General features: G+C 41.5%; 4 protein-coding genes across 4 annotated transcripts; 2 read left to right on the plus strand and 2 right to left on the minus strand.

Moving 5' to 3' along the window:
- Window positions 1-7676: 7676 nt before the first annotated feature.
- H6S33_011335 (uncharacterized protein) lies at window positions 7677-9128 on the minus strand (the record flags this gene model as incomplete). The annotated part of the gene is made up of 4 exons (XM_044842685.1): window positions 7677-8380; window positions 8435-8558; window positions 8637-8825; window positions 8919-9128. The coding sequence occupies 4 exons, from the start codon at window positions 9126-9128 to the stop codon at window positions 7677-7679; spliced, it is 1227 nt and encodes a 408-aa protein (XP_044696103.1).
- A 1194-nt stretch (window positions 9129-10322) lies between these two features.
- Window positions 10323-10861, minus strand: H6S33_011336 (uncharacterized protein; the record flags this gene model as incomplete). Its single annotated transcript, XM_044842686.1, has 3 exons — window positions 10323-10617; window positions 10681-10770; window positions 10845-10861. 3 exons carry the CDS (start codon window positions 10859-10861, stop codon window positions 10323-10325), a joined length of 402 nt encoding a protein of 133 aa, XP_044696104.1.
- A 1219-nt stretch (window positions 10862-12080) lies between these two features.
- H6S33_011337 (uncharacterized protein) lies at window positions 12081-16822 on the plus strand (the record flags this gene model as incomplete). Its single annotated transcript, XM_044842687.1, has 6 exons — window positions 12081-12521; window positions 12597-12818; window positions 12873-15513; window positions 15564-16339; window positions 16404-16595; window positions 16658-16822. 6 exons carry the CDS (start codon window positions 12081-12083, stop codon window positions 16820-16822), a joined length of 4437 nt encoding a protein of 1478 aa, XP_044696105.1.
- Window positions 16823-17550: 728 nt separating this feature from the next.
- On the plus strand, window positions 17551-18514 carry H6S33_011338 (uncharacterized protein; the record flags this gene model as incomplete). The annotated part of the gene is made up of 5 exons (XM_044842688.1): window positions 17551-17567; window positions 17653-17834; window positions 17894-17987; window positions 18072-18205; window positions 18270-18514. 5 exons carry the CDS (start codon window positions 17551-17553, stop codon window positions 18512-18514), a joined length of 672 nt encoding a protein of 223 aa, XP_044696106.1.
- Between the last annotated feature and the right edge of the window lie 539 nt (window positions 18515-19053).

Here is a 19053-nt window from a genome sequence, read left to right on the forward strand (position 1 = left end):
CGCCCGATCTTCATGCATCACAAGTTTTAAAAAAAAAAAGACAAAACTGACTCATAGGATGTACGAATAGGTTCTAGGATGTGTCATAAGTTTCAGGATGCACGAAAAAACTACAGGATGCAAAATTAGTTCCAGGATTGAACACGGAATTATACAAATAACCGAAGCACACCACTCCACAACCTGGCTGCAGATCAATCCCTAACAGGCAATAAATACCGAGAATTTGATATTCTAGCATCAGGTAATCGCCCGATCTTCATGCATCACAAGTTTTAAAAAAAAAAAGACAAAACTGACTCATAGGATGTACGAATAGGTTCTGGGATGCGTCATAAGTTTCAGGATGCACAAAAAAAGTACAGGATGCAAAATTAGTTCCAGGATTAAACACAGAATTATACACATAACCGAAGCACACCACTCCACAACCTGGCTGCAGATCAATCCTTAACAGGCAATGAATACCGAGAATTTGATATTCTAGCATCAGGTAATCGCCCGATCTTCATGCATCACAAGTTTTAAAAAAAAAAAGACAAAACTGACTCATAGGATGTACGAATAGGTTCTAGGATGTGTCATAAGTTTCAGGATGCACGAAAAAACTACAGGATGCAAAATTAGTTCCAGGATTGAACACGGAATTATACAAATAACCGAAGCACACCACTCCACAACCTGGCTGCAGATCAATCCCTAACAGGCAATAAATACCGAGAATTTGATATTCTAGCATCAGGTAATCGCCCGATCTTCATGCATCACAAGTTTTAAAAAAAAAAAGACAAAACTGACTCATAGGATGTACGAATAGGTTCTGGGATGCGTCATAAGTTTCAGGATGCACAAAAAAAGTACAGGATGCAAAATTAGTTCCAGGATTAAACACGGAATTATACACATAACCGAAGCACACCACTCCACAACCTGGCTGCAGATCAATCCTTAACAGGCAATGAATACCGAGAATTTGATATTCTAGTCTCAGGTAATCGCCCGATCTTCATATATCACAAATTTTAAAAAAGAAGACAAAACTAACTCACAGGATGCATGAATAGGTTCTGGGATGCGTCATAAGTTTCAGGATGCACAAATAAGGTCCAGAATGCAAAATGAATTTGAGAATTTACAAAATTTTCTATAATACAAAGGTGATAATAGTATATATATCGTATTTACTGATTTTAATATATATATACCTATTGAGTCAGTGCTGTTTGCTAAATTACAAAATATTGAAGCAAATATTTTAATTTTTCATACCCAAAAATGTCCAACCATAATGAACGATCATCATCCCGCAAAATTTATAATACAAACAATCGCACTTATAATATCCAACATCCTCCAATATTTGCGAATCCTCCCATGACAGAAAAAACTGATGAAGATTTAGAAGATACTGCAAGTGATGAGAGTTCTGAATCACAACCACCAATTCCACCAAGAGTCAAACAAAAACGTACATCAGAAAGTAGCCGACATCGATCGAACATCTCTACAATAAAATCAAAACACAAATCAAAAGAAAATCAAACTTCGAATTACATATCAAAATCTACAGACTCGGATGACAAAAGACTTTTTTCATTATCTGATCGGTTATCGGCTCTTGACAATTATACTACACGAAAACGTTCATCGAATCAAAGATCAGATAATTATCAAGAATTTTCTTCATCCTCTATCGTACCGACTGAGGTATTTTAATTCAATATCTATTATTTAAGCTGAAAATTAATGTTTACTTTAGGATATCATTCGAACCACCGATAATGTTCCTACAATTATTTCGTCAAGGAGATCTACAACATTTAGTCCAATCTTAGGAGTCGGGCAGGATTCTTCAATAAACCCTGTTCCGAGTGAATTGCTCGAAAAAAGTCCTGTCGAAATTATAGCAAACGATTCCCTGGAAATAAATCAGGTGGTGGAAACTGGATATGAACCAAGCGAAGCAACAACAGAAATGTCGGTTAAACAAAAACGGAAAGCCAAAGATCAATCTCCAGAGATTCAACGTTTGCTCGAAATATGCGGAGACTTGATTGAAACCAACACGATACTTATGGACCCATTTCCATATCCTGACAGATTGAATCTTATGATTACAAAGTTTTGGAATCAGACTTTGGCGAGTGAAGTTATTAAAGTTCCGATGAACACTGTTCTTAATTTAATAGTAAGTAATAATTATATGAATTCAGTTCGGTATTAATAAGTTTATAGTTACGGAATACACATTCGAATGTGAAATCTCATCTTCTTGATAAAACCAAAAAGCTTTTTGCAAAAGGTCTTCTGTATTCATTTGCAAATTATGATTCGATATCAGAAAAATCAGAAAGAATTCTGTATTTGTTGGAGAATGACAGATTTATAACCGATGCAGAAAATTACGAGGTTTGGAATCTGATTATCTTAAATTATTATTAAAAATATATTAATATAAATAGACTGCTAGATGTCACTTCTGGGCACCTGAAATAGTATCTGTCATTCACGATAACTATTTTTCAGGAATAAAGACTAAAGGTGTTAAAGACTCAGAGTTTCTTCAGAAAATAACACCGATTTTTATCTTTTTAGTAACGACAGCAATTTGGCACACATTGACGGCGTGGAAGACTGGCGTGTATATCAAACCAAAAAATTTCACATGTTCTAATCCGGATGTTATAAGTAAAAACTCTTACTGATATAAGTTTTGAATTTCATGTACTAACAATTTTAATCAATAGATACATTTTTACGAATGAAGAATACTTGGTTTCGTAGAAGTATAGCAAATCAAAACGGATTGCTCGAAATGATACGTGATTCAATTAAAGATAAAGTAAGTAGCAATTTTTCAATATTGAAAGTGACTAACTTATTAATTTATAGATTGAATTGATACGAAATAATCAAACTGAAGTTAGTATACAAGGCTTTAGCGAAGATGATGACTTGTTGGCTCAAGCATTATTAAACCGAAAACGTGCACGAATTAGACAAAATCAAGCATAGTTTCAAAATATTTGTTTTCTATTTCCTTATACTTTTGATTTTCCTCAATGTTCTTGTGTATTTTTGTTTTGTTTTACGAATTGGGTTTTGGTATCTTCTAAATTTTTGAAAAATTTTTTTTTTTTTAAGAATTAATGAGAGTACAGAAATACGAGTATTAAATTCAAATTATATCAAACCAATATTATTTGCTCCAGCCTTTCATACTCCTTAACGGCTTCCAAATCAACTTTCACTGCTTTCGGATCAAACGAAATAATTTCAACATCCTCTAATCTTTTTGCTCGACTTAATGCAGTATACGCTTGACCATTCGAAAAAATCGTTTCATCGAAATTGACGCAAATATGATTTAAAGACAATCCTTGCGTTTTGTGTACTGTTAAAGCGAAGGCATTTTGAATCGGCAGTTGAGTACGAGAATATCTGATTCCATTGCTTCGAAAATATGACGTTTCGGGTTTGACCTCTACCATCTATTTCAAATTAGAACTCAAATATAGTTCAGTTTATAGATATAGACATAAATACTTACCCTAATTCCGTCGGAAGTCGGGAATGCAATGTTCGGGTATCCATCTTCGATTAAAGATACAATAACACCGCATGTACCATTAGATATACCGAGCGATATCATAGTGTTATTCAAAAACATCACTTTAGCACCACTTACACAAACAACCTTTGAAGGTAAATTGGTGCCAGTTTTAAATGTTCGTGAGTTTTCCATCGAGTCTAAAACCTGCCCTTCTTCCCGATCAATTGCCATATGAATTTTACTTTCTGTTATTGGTAGTGTATCCAAAAATAAATCGTTGATTTGGTTTGCTGTTTTACGGAAAGATACGAGAAATGTTGTCAAATATGTATTGTGGTTAATATTGTAAGATTCAACTTTCTTTTGTAATATTTGGGAACTTTCGACAGAAATTCTTCCGAACCTTAAATCGTTTAAAAGGTTGAAAAATGTCGGATCACTTTGCTGACGCATTGGTTCCTTTAAGAAAATTGGAATGAACAAACGCCATATAGAGGAATAAAAAATTTTATGACCCGATACAGGTGATAGCTGAAGGAGATCTCCCAAACAAATAACATGTATGTTTCCAAATGGTTTAACTGAATCATGAATACGTGCAAACAATCCCGAGACAAAATCAAAAAGTTCGGAGCTGACCATTGATACTTCATCAATAATTATAATTTGAATTTGTTTTAATTGATTTAGTCTTTCGGGTAGTTGTGGAACATTTGAACAAAAGTTCAAACTGTTTTCTCCTCCGCCGATGTTCAAAGCCGAATGTATCGTTTGTCCCGATATATTATTCGCTGCAATTCCGGTAGAAGCAAGTTTTAAATATTGAAACCGACGAGTTTTAAACCAATTTTCCAAACAATTCAAAAGAAATGACTTTCCGGTACCAGCAGATCCGGTTATGAAATATTTAAGAGAATATCCACCGGCTTGATACGTGTCAAACGATTGTACAATCTGATTGTATGCTCTATATTGATCGCCATTCAATTGAAATACCAAATCTGATCTCGAAATGGAAGGTGCTAAATTTTGCATCTCGCAGAGCTGATTTCGAACAATTTCCCTTATCGAACACTCAGCGATATTTGTGACTGCTTGAACCAATTCCTCATATATATTTGAAAAATATAGATGAGAATCCCGCGATACTTTTATATATGATAACTGTAGCTGACGATATATATCCGGATAGGTCGTGAGTACATGATTTCGGTATGTTGAGAAACCACCCAAAACCTCCTCGTCGGATCTCCAATGCTGTATTTCAAGCAATTTATTGAAGAAAAAGCTTTCGCCATCTGATAATCTTCGAAAACATGTCCGTATCAAAACAGCCTATAAAGGAGATAAAATGTTAACTGAGAAAATATTTCGAATAGCATTGAATAAAAAACGGACCTTTTTCCTTCCATATACGTAATTGCCGTATCCATCAAGATTACAATGAGAGGAGTTCGAACGATGACGTCGTTGAATTTTATACATTGAATGGTATTTGAAATAAGTGAGAAATTCAAATTCTTCAGCTTGAGGGCGTTTATAATATTTTTCAATCGCATCGGCATAGAATATATCTTCCGAATCTGGATTCGATACTAATAACCAAGATGGCTTTACCACCGCTGACCTATCAGATGGAACTGAAGTTGGTAGGTATAGAGTTGAACTTGACATTTGAAAAATTGGAAAACTTAATAACAAAACCATGTTTTCCATCGAACCCATTCGACGAGCAAGTATGTGATCACTGATTTTCTTTGTACTGTTCGGAGTTACAACTGATTTAGGTTCCGATTTTGTAACATATTTAGTGATATATTTTGCTAGTCCGCCGGTGGTACAATATTGTACATTGCAATGTGCTTTCCATAACAACAATAAACGTGGACTATATGGAACAACAAATCGGTCTGCCTCTTTTAATCGTCGATAGGTGTATCGAATTTCATTTGGCTTCCGAAAGGTATACATCGATATATCCGCTGGAAAACCCTTTCGACAAATTTCATTCATATTGGAATCTTCTTTACCACAGAGATTGACTGAACAACGATGAATCTGATTCTCTGTTACCAATCGATAAAGTTCCGGTTCTTTCTCTGGATCCGGAATATCTGCTCTTATAAAGTTGTCCTCAATCAATTCTTCTTGATTCTTTTCACACCATAAAAGTGAATGAGTATGTATCGCCCCTCTCAATTGAAATTCATGTCTCTCCACAATTTCCTTTAATTGTCCGAATCCTGAAACTGATGCACCCTTGAAATAGGAAGATTTTAGCCAATGCCACCGTTCGTAATAATACTGAACTGCATCCCATGGTCGATTCGATGGAAGTATATCCCGATTACCTGTTCTCGATAGAATTTTGATATATTCAGACCAACGTTCAGAAAAGGTCGTCGTTACAAAAATAGTTGGAATCCCAAACGTTTGTAGCATACAACGTACATTGCTTTCTGCATTTAAAAAAAATGTATCGCCTGTTCGAATGAATCTTGGAATTGAAGTTGTGAGTTGTTCATTAATAATCATCCATGGTCCATACTGACTTTGTTGAAGTATTTCTGCCGCGGTTTGACGATGATGTTCTGTACGTTCCTTTTGATTCTTCATTATTCGGCAATTATTTTGAAAAATACGTATTGCTTCAATTTCCATATATATCCATGAACTCCAATAATGGTCATCCCTATAATATGGAACTACCGAATTCAATTTGATTTTGGCGTCCACAAGCATCGTTTGTTTGAATGGTACATTATAGTTTGATTGACGTATATATTGACCTCTTCCCCATGGATAAAGAACTGGAAAGAGCAACGGTTCAATTATTGGATCTGATCGATTAATTTCAAGTCTTTCATTGCCAATTGCTGTTTCGGTGGGAACTGAACCAACTGGTAAACGATAATACCTATAATCCTCATTCGTAGTGCTAACTGGATAATCATAAGGATTTAAAACAATATCAGGTCGATTCCATGGCATTTGCTGTTGAATACTAAAAACATCTCCAGAAAAGACGGTAACTGTTGGAAACACATCGAGTCCTAATTCTCTTCTGACATCGTATCTTTGAAATAAAAGATTATGTTCCAACAACCATCGCTTTGCTCTATTTAGCAATTCCAGATCATGACCTTCATCAAAACGATTATGTGAACTCTCGAGATAAGCTCCAATACATCCAGTATACAACGCGATCGCTCTTCGGTTTCGAGTCAAATTCATTTTGCCGGTAAGTGTCCGATATGTTGAATACGGATTGTTATTTTGATTGTAACTTTGAGTTCGTCCAAGGTTTGTCTGCAAACTGACTGGTGATAAAAATATCCGAGATCGTTGTGGTAGTTCAATTAATTCCACTGGCCATGGTCCTGAATTAGGTGGAGAACGGGGTTTAATGTTACAGGAGTAACATACTGCGATAAACTCGATGCCGTCTCTCTCCTTTACGATAACTTTGTATCCAAAACTGGAGGTTAATGGATACTCCGTACCAACTGATCGTTTAATCCACTTGATACTTCTTTGGAGTAATAGAACCCCACAATACGAACACGGAAATTCGGGAAATGATTTATCGTATTTCGAATGAAACCGCTCCATCAAATTGCTAAAAAGACGATCAGGAACAAATATCGGGGCGATAATTTCTGAAGATATCGCTTTCGATAAAACGGGTATAGTTTCTCCTTTTGTTCCAGAATTATGCTGATTTGAAATTGAACGATTAATTCGGTTTTGATTTAGTATATAAGGATATGTTGAAAAGAGTCCTCGATTCAATTCTAGAAGCTCGTCTGATGGAACAAATAATCCATTCCCACTATTTGAATTGGAAGTTTTATCCTCCGATGTTGGAATTTGAGGAATGTATGTACGAAAGCGAATCATTGGTTATAAACAAGTATCAGGTACAAGAGTCACTAATGATATACAAATGTCAGTATTTTTTTCTGCAGTAGTGCTTGTTGAGGATTATTCCTAATGTTATAAAGAACACAATAGGTAAAACGATAAATCAAATCAACAAATTAAGAAAAGATAAGAAATTTGCAAAATGAAAAAACCAAAATCAGCAACATAAATCATTCATAAAAAATAATTAAAAAAGAATTTAATTTCCGACTTTTCCTTTCCCTTTACTGCGACTAGGTATTCTTCCAGAGCTTCTATAACGTCCAACAGCTTTTTCCATAGCAACAGGCTGAACAAACTCGGTTGTTTGTTCCTGAAGTGATTCCTCGGCTATTTCAGAAAGTGGAGATATACTTCGAGATTTGATCTTATCAATAATTTGAAATTGATCCCGGTCTTTGACTGTTGGAGGAGACGAAGAAGTCTCATCTGGAAGAGATGAAAGATCGATCGTTTCGATATTACGAGGATTGATCTGAGTACCTAATGGAGACTCATTGATGAATGAACTTTTTGAAAGTGGTTTTCTGAATGTGCTCGAACTTGGAGAATTTGGAGGTGTTTCTGCTGGTATTGATGATAAACGATCATCAAACAATTGTGTAGGATTTGAATCTACATCGACTGATGGAATTGGATTTGGAATCGAATATCCTTTTGAATTGGAAGAAGTAGACGGATCCAACAATTTAGTGTTTTCAGTTCTGGAACAACTCGGTAGACATGATGTGGTTTCCTTTTCAATTTTAATACGGGGCTGCTTCGCTGGACTCTGTGAAGCTGATGAATTGATTGGACCTAAAATTGGTTTCCGTTTTGATTTCGGCGTTTGGAATAGACTCGCTTTCTCATCTCTAGGTATGAGATTATGAGCAAAATTGATGAGCAGTACATGTCCGTATGCTGATATAAGTTAGAAAATAATCGTGTATAAAACAACAAATAAAGTTTACAAACCTCGATCACCTTCACATTCATATTGATACCTGAATACTATATCTAAAACCTTACCAGAGTTTAAGTAAGGTGAAAGCTTCGAAAACAATGGTGATTTTGTATCGATTAAAAATGTCAAAAGACACTATATATTGGTTTATATTTTTTGATCAATTTGGAATCACAAACAAAAACCAAAACTAAAATTGGAGTTGAAGCTTACGGGTATATCAGTACGTGTTTCAACATCATATTGGTACATCTGTCCATCGAAGTACTTTAATCCATTCGACTCATTGATATGAATTAGATCTGTCATCATTGTAACAGTTGAAGTCAAATATGGATCGTTCGGAATTGTATCATCATTCGATCCAGTTTTGAAGAGTTCCAAATTCCGTATCAATGTATACTAAAAAACACAATTGTCAGATATATATCGTAATAGCATTACACATACCAGAAATTCATCAAATTATGAAATTAATTTGATTGAAAAACCTACCTTCGGTGTTTTCCCAACAGCCAAAATAACTGTTCCGTTGAATAGGTAGAATCGATCAGGATATAGGGAGGATTCAAGTGATTGAAAGAACTTGATATCGATATGTCTTCGGGTCCCATCCATATCCTCATGGGAAACAGTTGCACATTTATAACCACCAACTCCACTCACAGCAATCACGAGGCCAACAAATGTAAAGTAAATAGGCATGATTTTTTTCAGAATCAATTTAAGAAGAAACAAATTGGATAAACGTTGCAATTCAATGACTTACCTTAACAGTTCGAATAGTTGTCATGAGCAAGCTGCCTAGGGAATATGTACTGTTTAAAGCTTTGAAACATGAATATAAATAGTTAGGCGACCAACACACCTTGTACTAAAAATAGTAATACTTTCGATCGTGAGAGTTGCTTCTATGACGTATATCGCTATCGTCAACAGGGTTGTAGATATCTCAACTGCTAAATTTATATCGCAAAATTTCTTGTTTCCTATATCCTCGTTAAAATATTCCTAAAACTACTATATAATTAATAAAATATTATTTCAATTCATTTATTTTAACCGTAAACATCAAAATATTTTGTTCTCAAATAATTGAAATCGGTTTTCTGTTACCATTAATAATTTATAATAAAAATGAGTAATGTGAATAGTTTACGTCATTACAAAAACTCCATGAAACTTATTTCTAAACGGTTGACAACACGTATAGGATTCAGCTAAATCCATTTTAAAAACACACTATTTGAAAGTTTTTGAAGATTTCGATTATAGATTTGCGAAATATTTTTCCAAAATCTATTTTTCCGACTTTAGAAACAATTAGGTAAGATTTTTAATATAAAAAACTCAGTACAATCTGACAATTTGAAATTCAAATCCTATTGAATCGTACATGAATATAAATACGAAATATATATAAAGATGATATTATAAGTAAAGATATAAATTAAATATATTTTTAATTAATATTTTTAAAATATTTAAAAAATATATAATAAAAATAAAAAATAAAAAATAAATAAAATAAATAAAAAATAAAAAAATAGAAAAAACTGTGTAGAATTGCTTTAGGAAATTCTTTCCAAATCAGGTTTAGTGTTGTTATACTTCCACATTTTTTTTTCCGGTGCATACATTTATCAGTTTTAACTAACATGCTGATTTTTTGCAGTGAGGGTAAAAATGATAAAACTATGGAGAGAGAGAAAAAAGAACTCAGACACAAAAGACCCAAGCAGTCGGAAAGGACACACTCGTCTGTCCGTACAAAAAGCCAATCCCATTGACGCCGTTATGTACTCTTTCCCCCCAACCATGACCGACCCAAAAGAATGCCCGTTCCTGTCCATCCCATTTTAAAGAGCGACCGACCCATCGACGAAAAAAAAAAAGCACTCACAACCGGATGTTGACATCCACGCAGGGCAGCCTCCATTCCCTCCTGCCCACAGCGGTCCTCAGCCAGTCGAGCCCGATGCCGGTCCATACCTGGCCAGCACTGGCCCCGGCCTGGATGGCAGCGCCGCCGCTGCTGCCAACGGCTCCTGCGGCGGCGTTCATGACGGTGCCGGCGGCGGTGGAGAGGAAACGGGGTTCGAACCAGTGGCCGTTGTTGGAGTCGAGGAAGCAGCGGTCAGACCAGTAGCACGAGGAGGAGAAGAGGGTGAGCATTATTAGGGAGCAGTAGACACTGTGGTGGGTGGGTGGAGTTAGTTTGTGGGCCTTGGGGGATAGGGATAAGGGGGGAACCTACCATGGTCGGTGGAAGAGGTATGTCGAGATCAGGAATAGGACGATGAATGCCGGGGAGGCAGAGGTGGGAATAAAGAGGAGGGGTAGCCAGCTGCAGAGGGATGAATACACATGATTTAGCAAATATCTCGGGGGGGGGGGACAAAGAGAAGCCTTAGAACTCACCTGCGTAGACAGAACATGGCGGCGAGTGCGGTAGAACGTTTGTAGTGGGCTGATGGAAAGTCTGCAAGCTGTCTTTGCACGAGATGCCGAGGGCGGGCTCAGTCAAGAGCTTCTGAGTTTAGGACCGACGGTGTATAGTATATGCGACCAGTCTAAGCGTTGTTGCAGGATCTGCAGTCGAGGGCTGTTGGGTGGGATCGTGAGTCTATCGTGTAAGGGCAACGAAAGGCAGGGGAGTTGCCGGAACTAGGGACTCGATCGAAGACGACACAGAAGAGAAGAGCGATAAACGACTGCCGAGGCCTCCTGTGATAGGCCTGTCTGGTCGACTGTTTCTATGGAAGAGCGTTCACTAGCTGGCGAGTCACCAGTCGAGGTGGAGGGGTTGATATGTATGTAGGATGTGGGAGAGATCTAGAGGCTGGCTCTCTTCCAAAAGATTTTTGGTGTTTGATCTGGGCAGTTTCGCGCTTAACCATGAATTATCTACCGTTGGAAAGCTCAGTAACCAGCTTGACTTTAAAATGAGCATGCGCAGACTCAATAATAATAACAAGGTCTTTGTGTTATTTAGGCAGTGCCACCCATGCTTTCTCCCATGTACTCTAGAGACATAGGTGCTGCGGTACATGTATCCAGAGCTGCTACCTAGACTCAGATTGATAATAATGCGTGCCTACAAGGTTTACTTTTCCGATTGATATGGGGTGCTGCGGTTGGTTATTGCCACTGCGTGACACCCGGCAGTAATAGTAGAGATGTAGCAAGCATAATGTGCACACACCACACACGCAATGACTGTATGGAACCACTGCATCTGCCAAGATTTCGACAGCCAGGCCTACCATTTAACAACCACATCACGCAGCCAAAAACGTTTGCTGTAAAGTTTACCTACAGACTTGCTCCCTCGACTCCTGTCTGCCTTCCTTCTCTTCTCCTGCTGCACAGAAGCACACCCTAGCCAGCACACCACGGCCTTCCCGCCGTTTCGTCCATTCATCACTCTCATCTCACCCACCCTCCCCATCTAACTTCATCATTCATCATCACCATCATCATTCAAATCCCCAAACACTCCCCCCATCACTTTTCTACGCTTGCTCATCGCTTTGGATTCTTCTCTAGCCTCTTTTTACAACTACCCCTGCAGAACCAATTTTGTTTTCGCTTTTATCGCCAAATATTCTCGGAATATTATAATAAGCAATCAGTAACTTAGCACAGAGCAATAACATGTCTTCAGAAAGTTTTGAGGGTTTGTTTGATCGTCTTCGACGCCAGTCAACCATGAGCCCTCAGCATGGCGAGGTGCCTTTGAATCAGGTCCGCCAGCAGCAACCATCACCACTACAGCAACAGCAGCAGCAGCAACAACAACAGCAATATCAGCAGCATCCGCAGCAAATCCACGGAATCTATCCACCCTCTGCTCCTTCTGTAAATTCACTTCCTCCCGCGCAGCAGTACCTTCGCCAGTCTGAGCCCGTAGGTAGTCCAGGGCCCCACCAACAACCGTCTGGGATGTCTGCCTATCAACAGCCGCAACAGCAACAGCCCCAGCGCACATATACAATGTCCTCAGATAATTTGGGTAACACTCAGACACCTCCACCATTTCCGTTGCCGCCCTATGCAAACCCTATGTCTCCTCCATCTTTTGAGAGTGGAAATGCAGTAAGGCCTGCAAGTCTTCTGCAACTGTTAAAGTTTCAGGCATCTCCAACAGCGCCCGTAGCTGAAAACTTACAGGAGCCTATAACCGCATCACCGCCTCCAAGGCCATCTGTGGTGTCCCCGCCGCCGATTTCCCACCAACAGCCGTCGAATAGCCGTAACCATTCTGCATCCGACCTTATGGCGTCGTTGAGACGTTCTGCAACAGAGCCTTCTCATAGTCCAAACATTCGTCAGGATCAACTTCCTCCAGAGATGCAGCACTCGCAATCTATGAGAAAGTCTACTCCAGGACCTGTAAACCCCCAAGATCTTGTTCTTCAGCTTCTTGGCCGTCCTAAACCTTCACAGGATGATATGTCAGCTCTTGCTGCAACGATGGAAGGGGGCAATGGCTCTACAGATCCCGCCATCATGAATAATCGTCCTTCACCAAGTTCTAGGTTTGCAACGACAAGGTCGCCAATCACACCAGATGGCCGCCCAATGTCTGTCCCTCCAGCTGTGCCTCCCAAGTCCCCTGAAGCCAATGTTAATTCAATGCCCTTCTCCACCCCTAACCCAAGTAAAGGCCTGTTCACTTATGTGAACCCATTTGAACAACTACATGCCACTAGTCCCCGTAATCGAACTCCAAGGGGCTCAACGCCTGTTCCAGGTGGGAGAAAGAGTGCTGCTGGCTTGAGGGAATTGAAAGCCGAGAATATCCCACTACCATCATCATCCACAAACTCGCTGGGAGAACCGTCTCCAAATGCTGCAATTGAAGCTGAGGCAGCCAAAGATGCTTCCACCTTGGACCAAGCGTTAGAAAAAGAAGAATTAATGGAGAAGATTGATGATATGTTGGATCAGCAGGCCGAGAACAGATCTGCGACACCCGCCGAGAAGCAATCTACCCCTCTTGAACATACTCTGAAATCATTGGGGCTCGAAGATCTCGTGCAATCGGCTCCCACGCAGCCTCAAGAGACACAGCCCCAAGAGACACAACCTCAAGAGGAACAGCCGACTGAGAAGGCCCCTGCCCCCAAAGGAGCGGCAGAGGAGGAGGACGATTACGAATCGGCATCTGAGACTGCGTCTGCAGACTCCCCTGTGATCGTTTATAATTTTCCCATGAAGCCTTTTTCGTCAATCACAATTATTCCTGCCGCCATTCAGCGTTTGAAGTTCCCAAGCTCCAAGATCGCGGACATTGCTCGCATGCCCAGGACCTTCGACCAGCTTGATCGCAATCTCATTGCTGCATCTCACCAGTTCATTGTATATGCAATCAGCAAAAGTAATGGCCGTGGTGGAATTCGGGTACTCAGGCAATATGATGGCAAGGATAAAGTCTTGATGAAGGACTGCCCTGATCGGACCTTCAACGTGACTATTAGCAGAGGAGATAGGGTGTTGGGAACTGGAATTTCTGGAGCGGTAGTTTGGGCTGAACTTGGTGGTGACTTTGAAGGTCTCGACTGGAACTGCATGTTTGTATTTCCCCCAAGTGAGGAACAAGGCCAGAGCAACGGCGTTTTGAAGTCACGTGCAAGAAGGACCTCAAGGCAACTGGATGTATTTGCGATTGGTAGAGGCAAAACGATCAGCATTATCCACGCCCCGACTGCGAAAGCTTATGCCAATGGAAAAAGAGGTTTTGAGGTTGCGTCTAAGAAGTATCTTGCGGATCATACACGCGTGATTGACACTGGGAAGGCATCCAAAGACTTCGCGTTCTCTGACGATGATACTGTTATCATTTCCATTGACAAAGCTGGCAAACTGAAGCTTTGGGATGCTCAGGATCTCACTAACTTCTCCGACAATGCTGCCTATAGCTCTGGGCAGAGCGTCTTCCCCCCACAGCCACCTATGGTACAAACAAATCCACTTCTATACTTTTCTGCCGTGGCCACTGGCGAAGCATACAGGGCTACTTCAGTCATGTTTTTAGATAAATTCAGGCCTTACCATAAATGTTCGGCCCTGAGATATGTCATCGTTGGGATGAAGCAAAACCACACTCTTCAACTGTGGGATCTTGCCCTAAGCCGACCTGTTCAGGAGATCAACTTTCCCCAAGAGAGCGACACCGATGCGTTGTGTTCAGTTGTCTACCATCCCGTGACCGGTATCATTGTTGTTGGAAACCCGACTAGGAATTCGATTTATTTTATTCACCTGTCGGCACCAAAGTACAATCTTCCATTCATGTCTCAAGCACAGTATGTTGCTGGACTTGCTGCCAAGGACCCTAATATTCCGAAACCGGACGCAACAGCTATTCTCAGTGGACTTAGGGAATATTCCTTCGCCTCTAAAGGACAGCTTATGAGTCTGGATATCCTTGATGCGTCTGAAGCTGACCCTCAAGGAGAGGTCCCACCATTGTTCGAACTTTATATCGCACACAGTAAAGGAATGACTACTTTGAGCGTTTTCAGGGAGGATCTTGGGTGGGACACTAAAAACAGCGTCAAAAACTCTGTTGATGCAGTTAAGGCCGGTATCTGTTCTCTTTCTGCCCTTCCGGCGCCGCCACCTCCAGAGCACAGCGAGAAGTCGACCTCTGAAAAAGATAGTAAGAGTGAGAAGGGGACCGAGCCTGAGAAGGTTGAACCTACCGAGCCTCCAGCAGCCCAGGGATTGAAGTCTGTGCCATCTGTGCCTGAAAACGTCGCTGCGGACGTGCCACTGCCAAAATCAGAGGCTGTCAGCCCTGTGTTGAGCCCTAAGGCGCCTGGCACTGCTGAGGAGAAGCCTCCTGTAATCAATGGAAGTGTAAAGAAGAAGAGAAAGGACAAGGGTAACGCGGGTGGCCCGTCTGGCGCAGCTTCGGGTGATGTCTCGAGGAATGTCTCGACATCTGTGAGGAGCCCGCCACCTGGCGAAAACGAAAACCTTGCTGTTTCATCCGCATTTTTAGATCGTGAGATCAAAAAGATCGAGAAGACAGTTTCTTCTGAATTCTCGAAGGTGATGAGTAGAGAATTGGAAACCCTCTGTAAGTTTATGACTATTGTTTTATGGGGTGGTTATGCTAATATTTCCTAGACCGCCGTTTTGATGAGGATAAGCGGGTTCAACAAGCTGCCGGTGATGCGAAGCAGGATGCTATCCTCAGGCTCCTTTCTAGCACTCTTACTGAAAACGTTGAGCAAGTGATTGGCAGAATTGTCATGAACAACATTCAAGGAACTGTTCTGCCTGCTATTGCGGATGTTACATCTCAGGCTATTGATAGAAGACTTGGAGAAAGTCTCACTAGGTCTGTGGGCAATGCCGTACCAGCTGAATTACATGCCGTGATTCCAGATGTTCTCAGAAGGACCCTTTCCCAGCCCGAGTTCCTTGCTAGGCTTGCGGAGACTATTGCAAAGCCTCTCAGCAAGGCGGTCGAGAACGAGCTGTCCCGATCCATGCAGACAGCCATCATTCCGGCATTCCAGCAAATTGCCATCGAAGGAGCCCAAAATATTATCAAGGAACAGGAACGAAAGCACCACGAGATGATTGCAAACATGGAACGCATTCATCAGCAGGATTCCCAGAAAATCGATCAGCTCATGGGGCTTGTAGACGTGGTCAAGACAATGTCGGATAATATCCAAGCCATGGCGAAATCCCAGAACGAATTTCAGGAGCAGGTTCAGAGGGCTCAGGCGGAGTATGTCCAAGCATATGAAGGAGGGACAAATGGCGAGCAAGATGTTCACGCTCATGCTAGGGTTCCTACCCCACCGCCACCACAACTTTCGCCTGAAGAGCTGGAAGCTCAAGAGATCGAAAATCTGCTTAGGAACGGAAAGTACGAGGAGGGGACAATCAAGGTAAATATATAGACCAGCCTCCAAGATTAAACCCTGAGCATAAGCTAACCAGAACCTTCTATAGTGGCTTCAATCTAAGGAGCGCCAAGCAGAACTTTTCGACGAAGTGGTTGTGAGGTACAGATATGACTTCCTACCAAATTTGAGTCAACTTGTGCTGCTGTCCGTTTCTGCCGCAGTCAGCGTAAAATTCGAAAACAAGGTCTTTGAAAGGTTGAGCTGGCTTGAAGGTGTTTTGGCTGTTCTTGACCCTATGGTAATTACTCGCCCCTGTAGCTGCACATAATTCTAGGAACTGAGGTTAATGTTATTATCCAGGACCCCGAGATCCATGAGATTTGCCACAGGATTATGGCCGTTGTCGTTCAGAGACTCGAGCAGTTGTACATGAGCACTGCGGAGCAGAACATGGCGGACCCAATCCTCCGCAGGATCCCAGCCATTGCACGCAGGGCAAGAGAGCTATCCTCCTTGGCGGCTTAGGGGTTTCCTATCTAATCCGTGTGTTTAGATAACTCCCATTCTTGCTGTGCAGGATTGAAGGCTTCGAAGGCTGTCGCTGAGTACACTAGGCGTTTAAATTTTCTTTCTTTTTTCATGAAGTGTTTTTCTTTTCTCTTTCTTATAAAAAAAAATGAGATTTCCGAAGATGATGATGAAAGAGCGTGTTGTTAATGATCTATGTCGCGGTAGAGTAGCTATGGGAAATATTGAAGGGGAGTGGGGATTTGGAGTGTCCTGGAATTTTAGTTTCTTTATTCCTATGGTATCTATAAACTTACTTTTGAGCTGGTTGTTCTCTCGCATTTTCCTCAGTCCTGTACTCTAAATGCTTCAATGTTTATGCCTGCAGTTATCCCTGGATGGATACGAAGAAACCCTTACGCCTGCCTGCATACCATACAAGTGACCTGTGCCTCAGCTCGATGTCCAAACAAACTGTTCATACACCTAGCTCAATGCCAAGCCATTCCGGAGTGTGATGTGTTGTGATTCGCGTATCCCCCGTAGACTCGCATGGATAAACAAGCCCCCTCCACGGTTTCCCTGGTGATCCTCGCTCGTGTTATCTACCCGCTTCACGTCACCCCGCTGAGCATCCCCACCTCCCCACAACAGATAGCTCTCACCTCCAGCCAGCACAAGCAGCAGCCAAGAAAGAAGAAAAGCCTAGCTATACAGACCCTGTCATTTATATGGCATCATCATTCATGAATAACAATACAGTGTTTGTCCTCCCATCTCCATCTCCGCCCCCCTCCTCCCCCCACCTTCCTTACCTAGGAAACTCACATTAATATCGATCCATGCAGCAATCCCGCCGGCGGAAGAAACCAGAAGACCCGTGCACCCTTCAAGCCCAAATCCTCCAGCCGCGGCTCCAGCTCCTACCAGCTCAGACAGTATGCCGAGCAGACACTCGGTTCGGGAAGCTTGAGGAAGGTTGTGAAGCTCCCGGAAGGGGAGGATATCGACGAGTGGCTTGCTGTCAACGGTTAGTAGTGAGGAAGGGGAAACAGGGGAGGGGGGCGAAGAGGGCTAACGGAGGTGTAGTCGTCGACTTTTATAACCAGATCAACCTCCTGTATGGATCTATCACCGAGTTCTGTTCGCCGACGACGTGTCCGGAGATGAAAGCTACGGACGAGTATGAGCTCCCCCCCCCCTTTCCTTGTGGCGGTTGTTTGTTGTAGTTGCTAGGGTGGTGCTGATAGGGTGTGCTGTGGTGTAGGTTTGAGTACCTCTGGCAGGACTCGGGCAAGTTCAGGAAGCCGACAAAGATGCCGGCGCCGGAGTATATCGAGCACCTCATGGCGTGGGTACAAGACTATATCAACAACGAGGCTGTCTTTCCCTCCAGGATAGGTACTACCAGCCCCCTTGCCACCTCGCACCCTCTCTCCTCCTTGCTATGTACTAATTTAAACAGGCGTCCACTTCCCCAAGAGCTTCCAAACCACCGTGCGCCAGCTCGTCAAGCGCCTCTTCCGCGTCTATGCGCACATATACTGCCACCACTACCCGGTCATTGTGGCGCTGGGGCTCGACCCCCACATGAACACGAGCTTCAAGCACTATGTGCTCTTCATCAAGGAGTTTGATCTCGAGTCCGGAAAGGACTTTTATGGGCCGTTGAACGACATGGTGGAGACCATTCTGAAGACGGATAACTAGTGGTTAGTGGTCGGTGATGGGGATACCTTTTTTTTAACTCTTAACTTTTTTGTGTTTTTTAAAGATTTCTTTTCTTAGTGGACGGCGGAATGTACGATATTGGGTCGGTTTTTACTACTAGTTTTTTTTTTCTTCTTTTCCCGTTTGATTGATAGGAATAATGATACATGCGTAATAATGCAGTAAGGAAGATCTGCACGTCTAGTAATGGTGAGTGGGGTAGCTACGAGAACAAGAATGGGGCGAGTGACAGTCTGTGATCTATCTTGCTGCCTTCGTCAATCCACAGAGAACGAGAGCCCTCTGCGTCTAGAATCTTCAACAGAGTTGTTCCTGTCCGGTCTTCATCTGTTGGGCGTGCGCGGGGAGGCTTTGGATCTTGGCAGTTTTACGGGCGAGGGCTTGATATGGTAAAGTCACTACGAAAGTCAGCCTCTATCACGATCATTGATAGTGCCGCGATAACTACAGGCGGACGGAAAGAGACAACGGAGACCTACTTGACGGAAGGGAAGGAGTTGAAGGTTGAAAGCTTGGAG

Source organism: Morchella sextelata, assembly GCF_020137385.1.
Source record: "Morchella sextelata strain SCLS chromosome Unknown scls_6, whole genome shotgun sequence".
Taxonomy (NCBI): domain Eukaryota; kingdom Fungi; phylum Ascomycota; class Pezizomycetes; order Pezizales; family Morchellaceae; genus Morchella; species Morchella sextelata.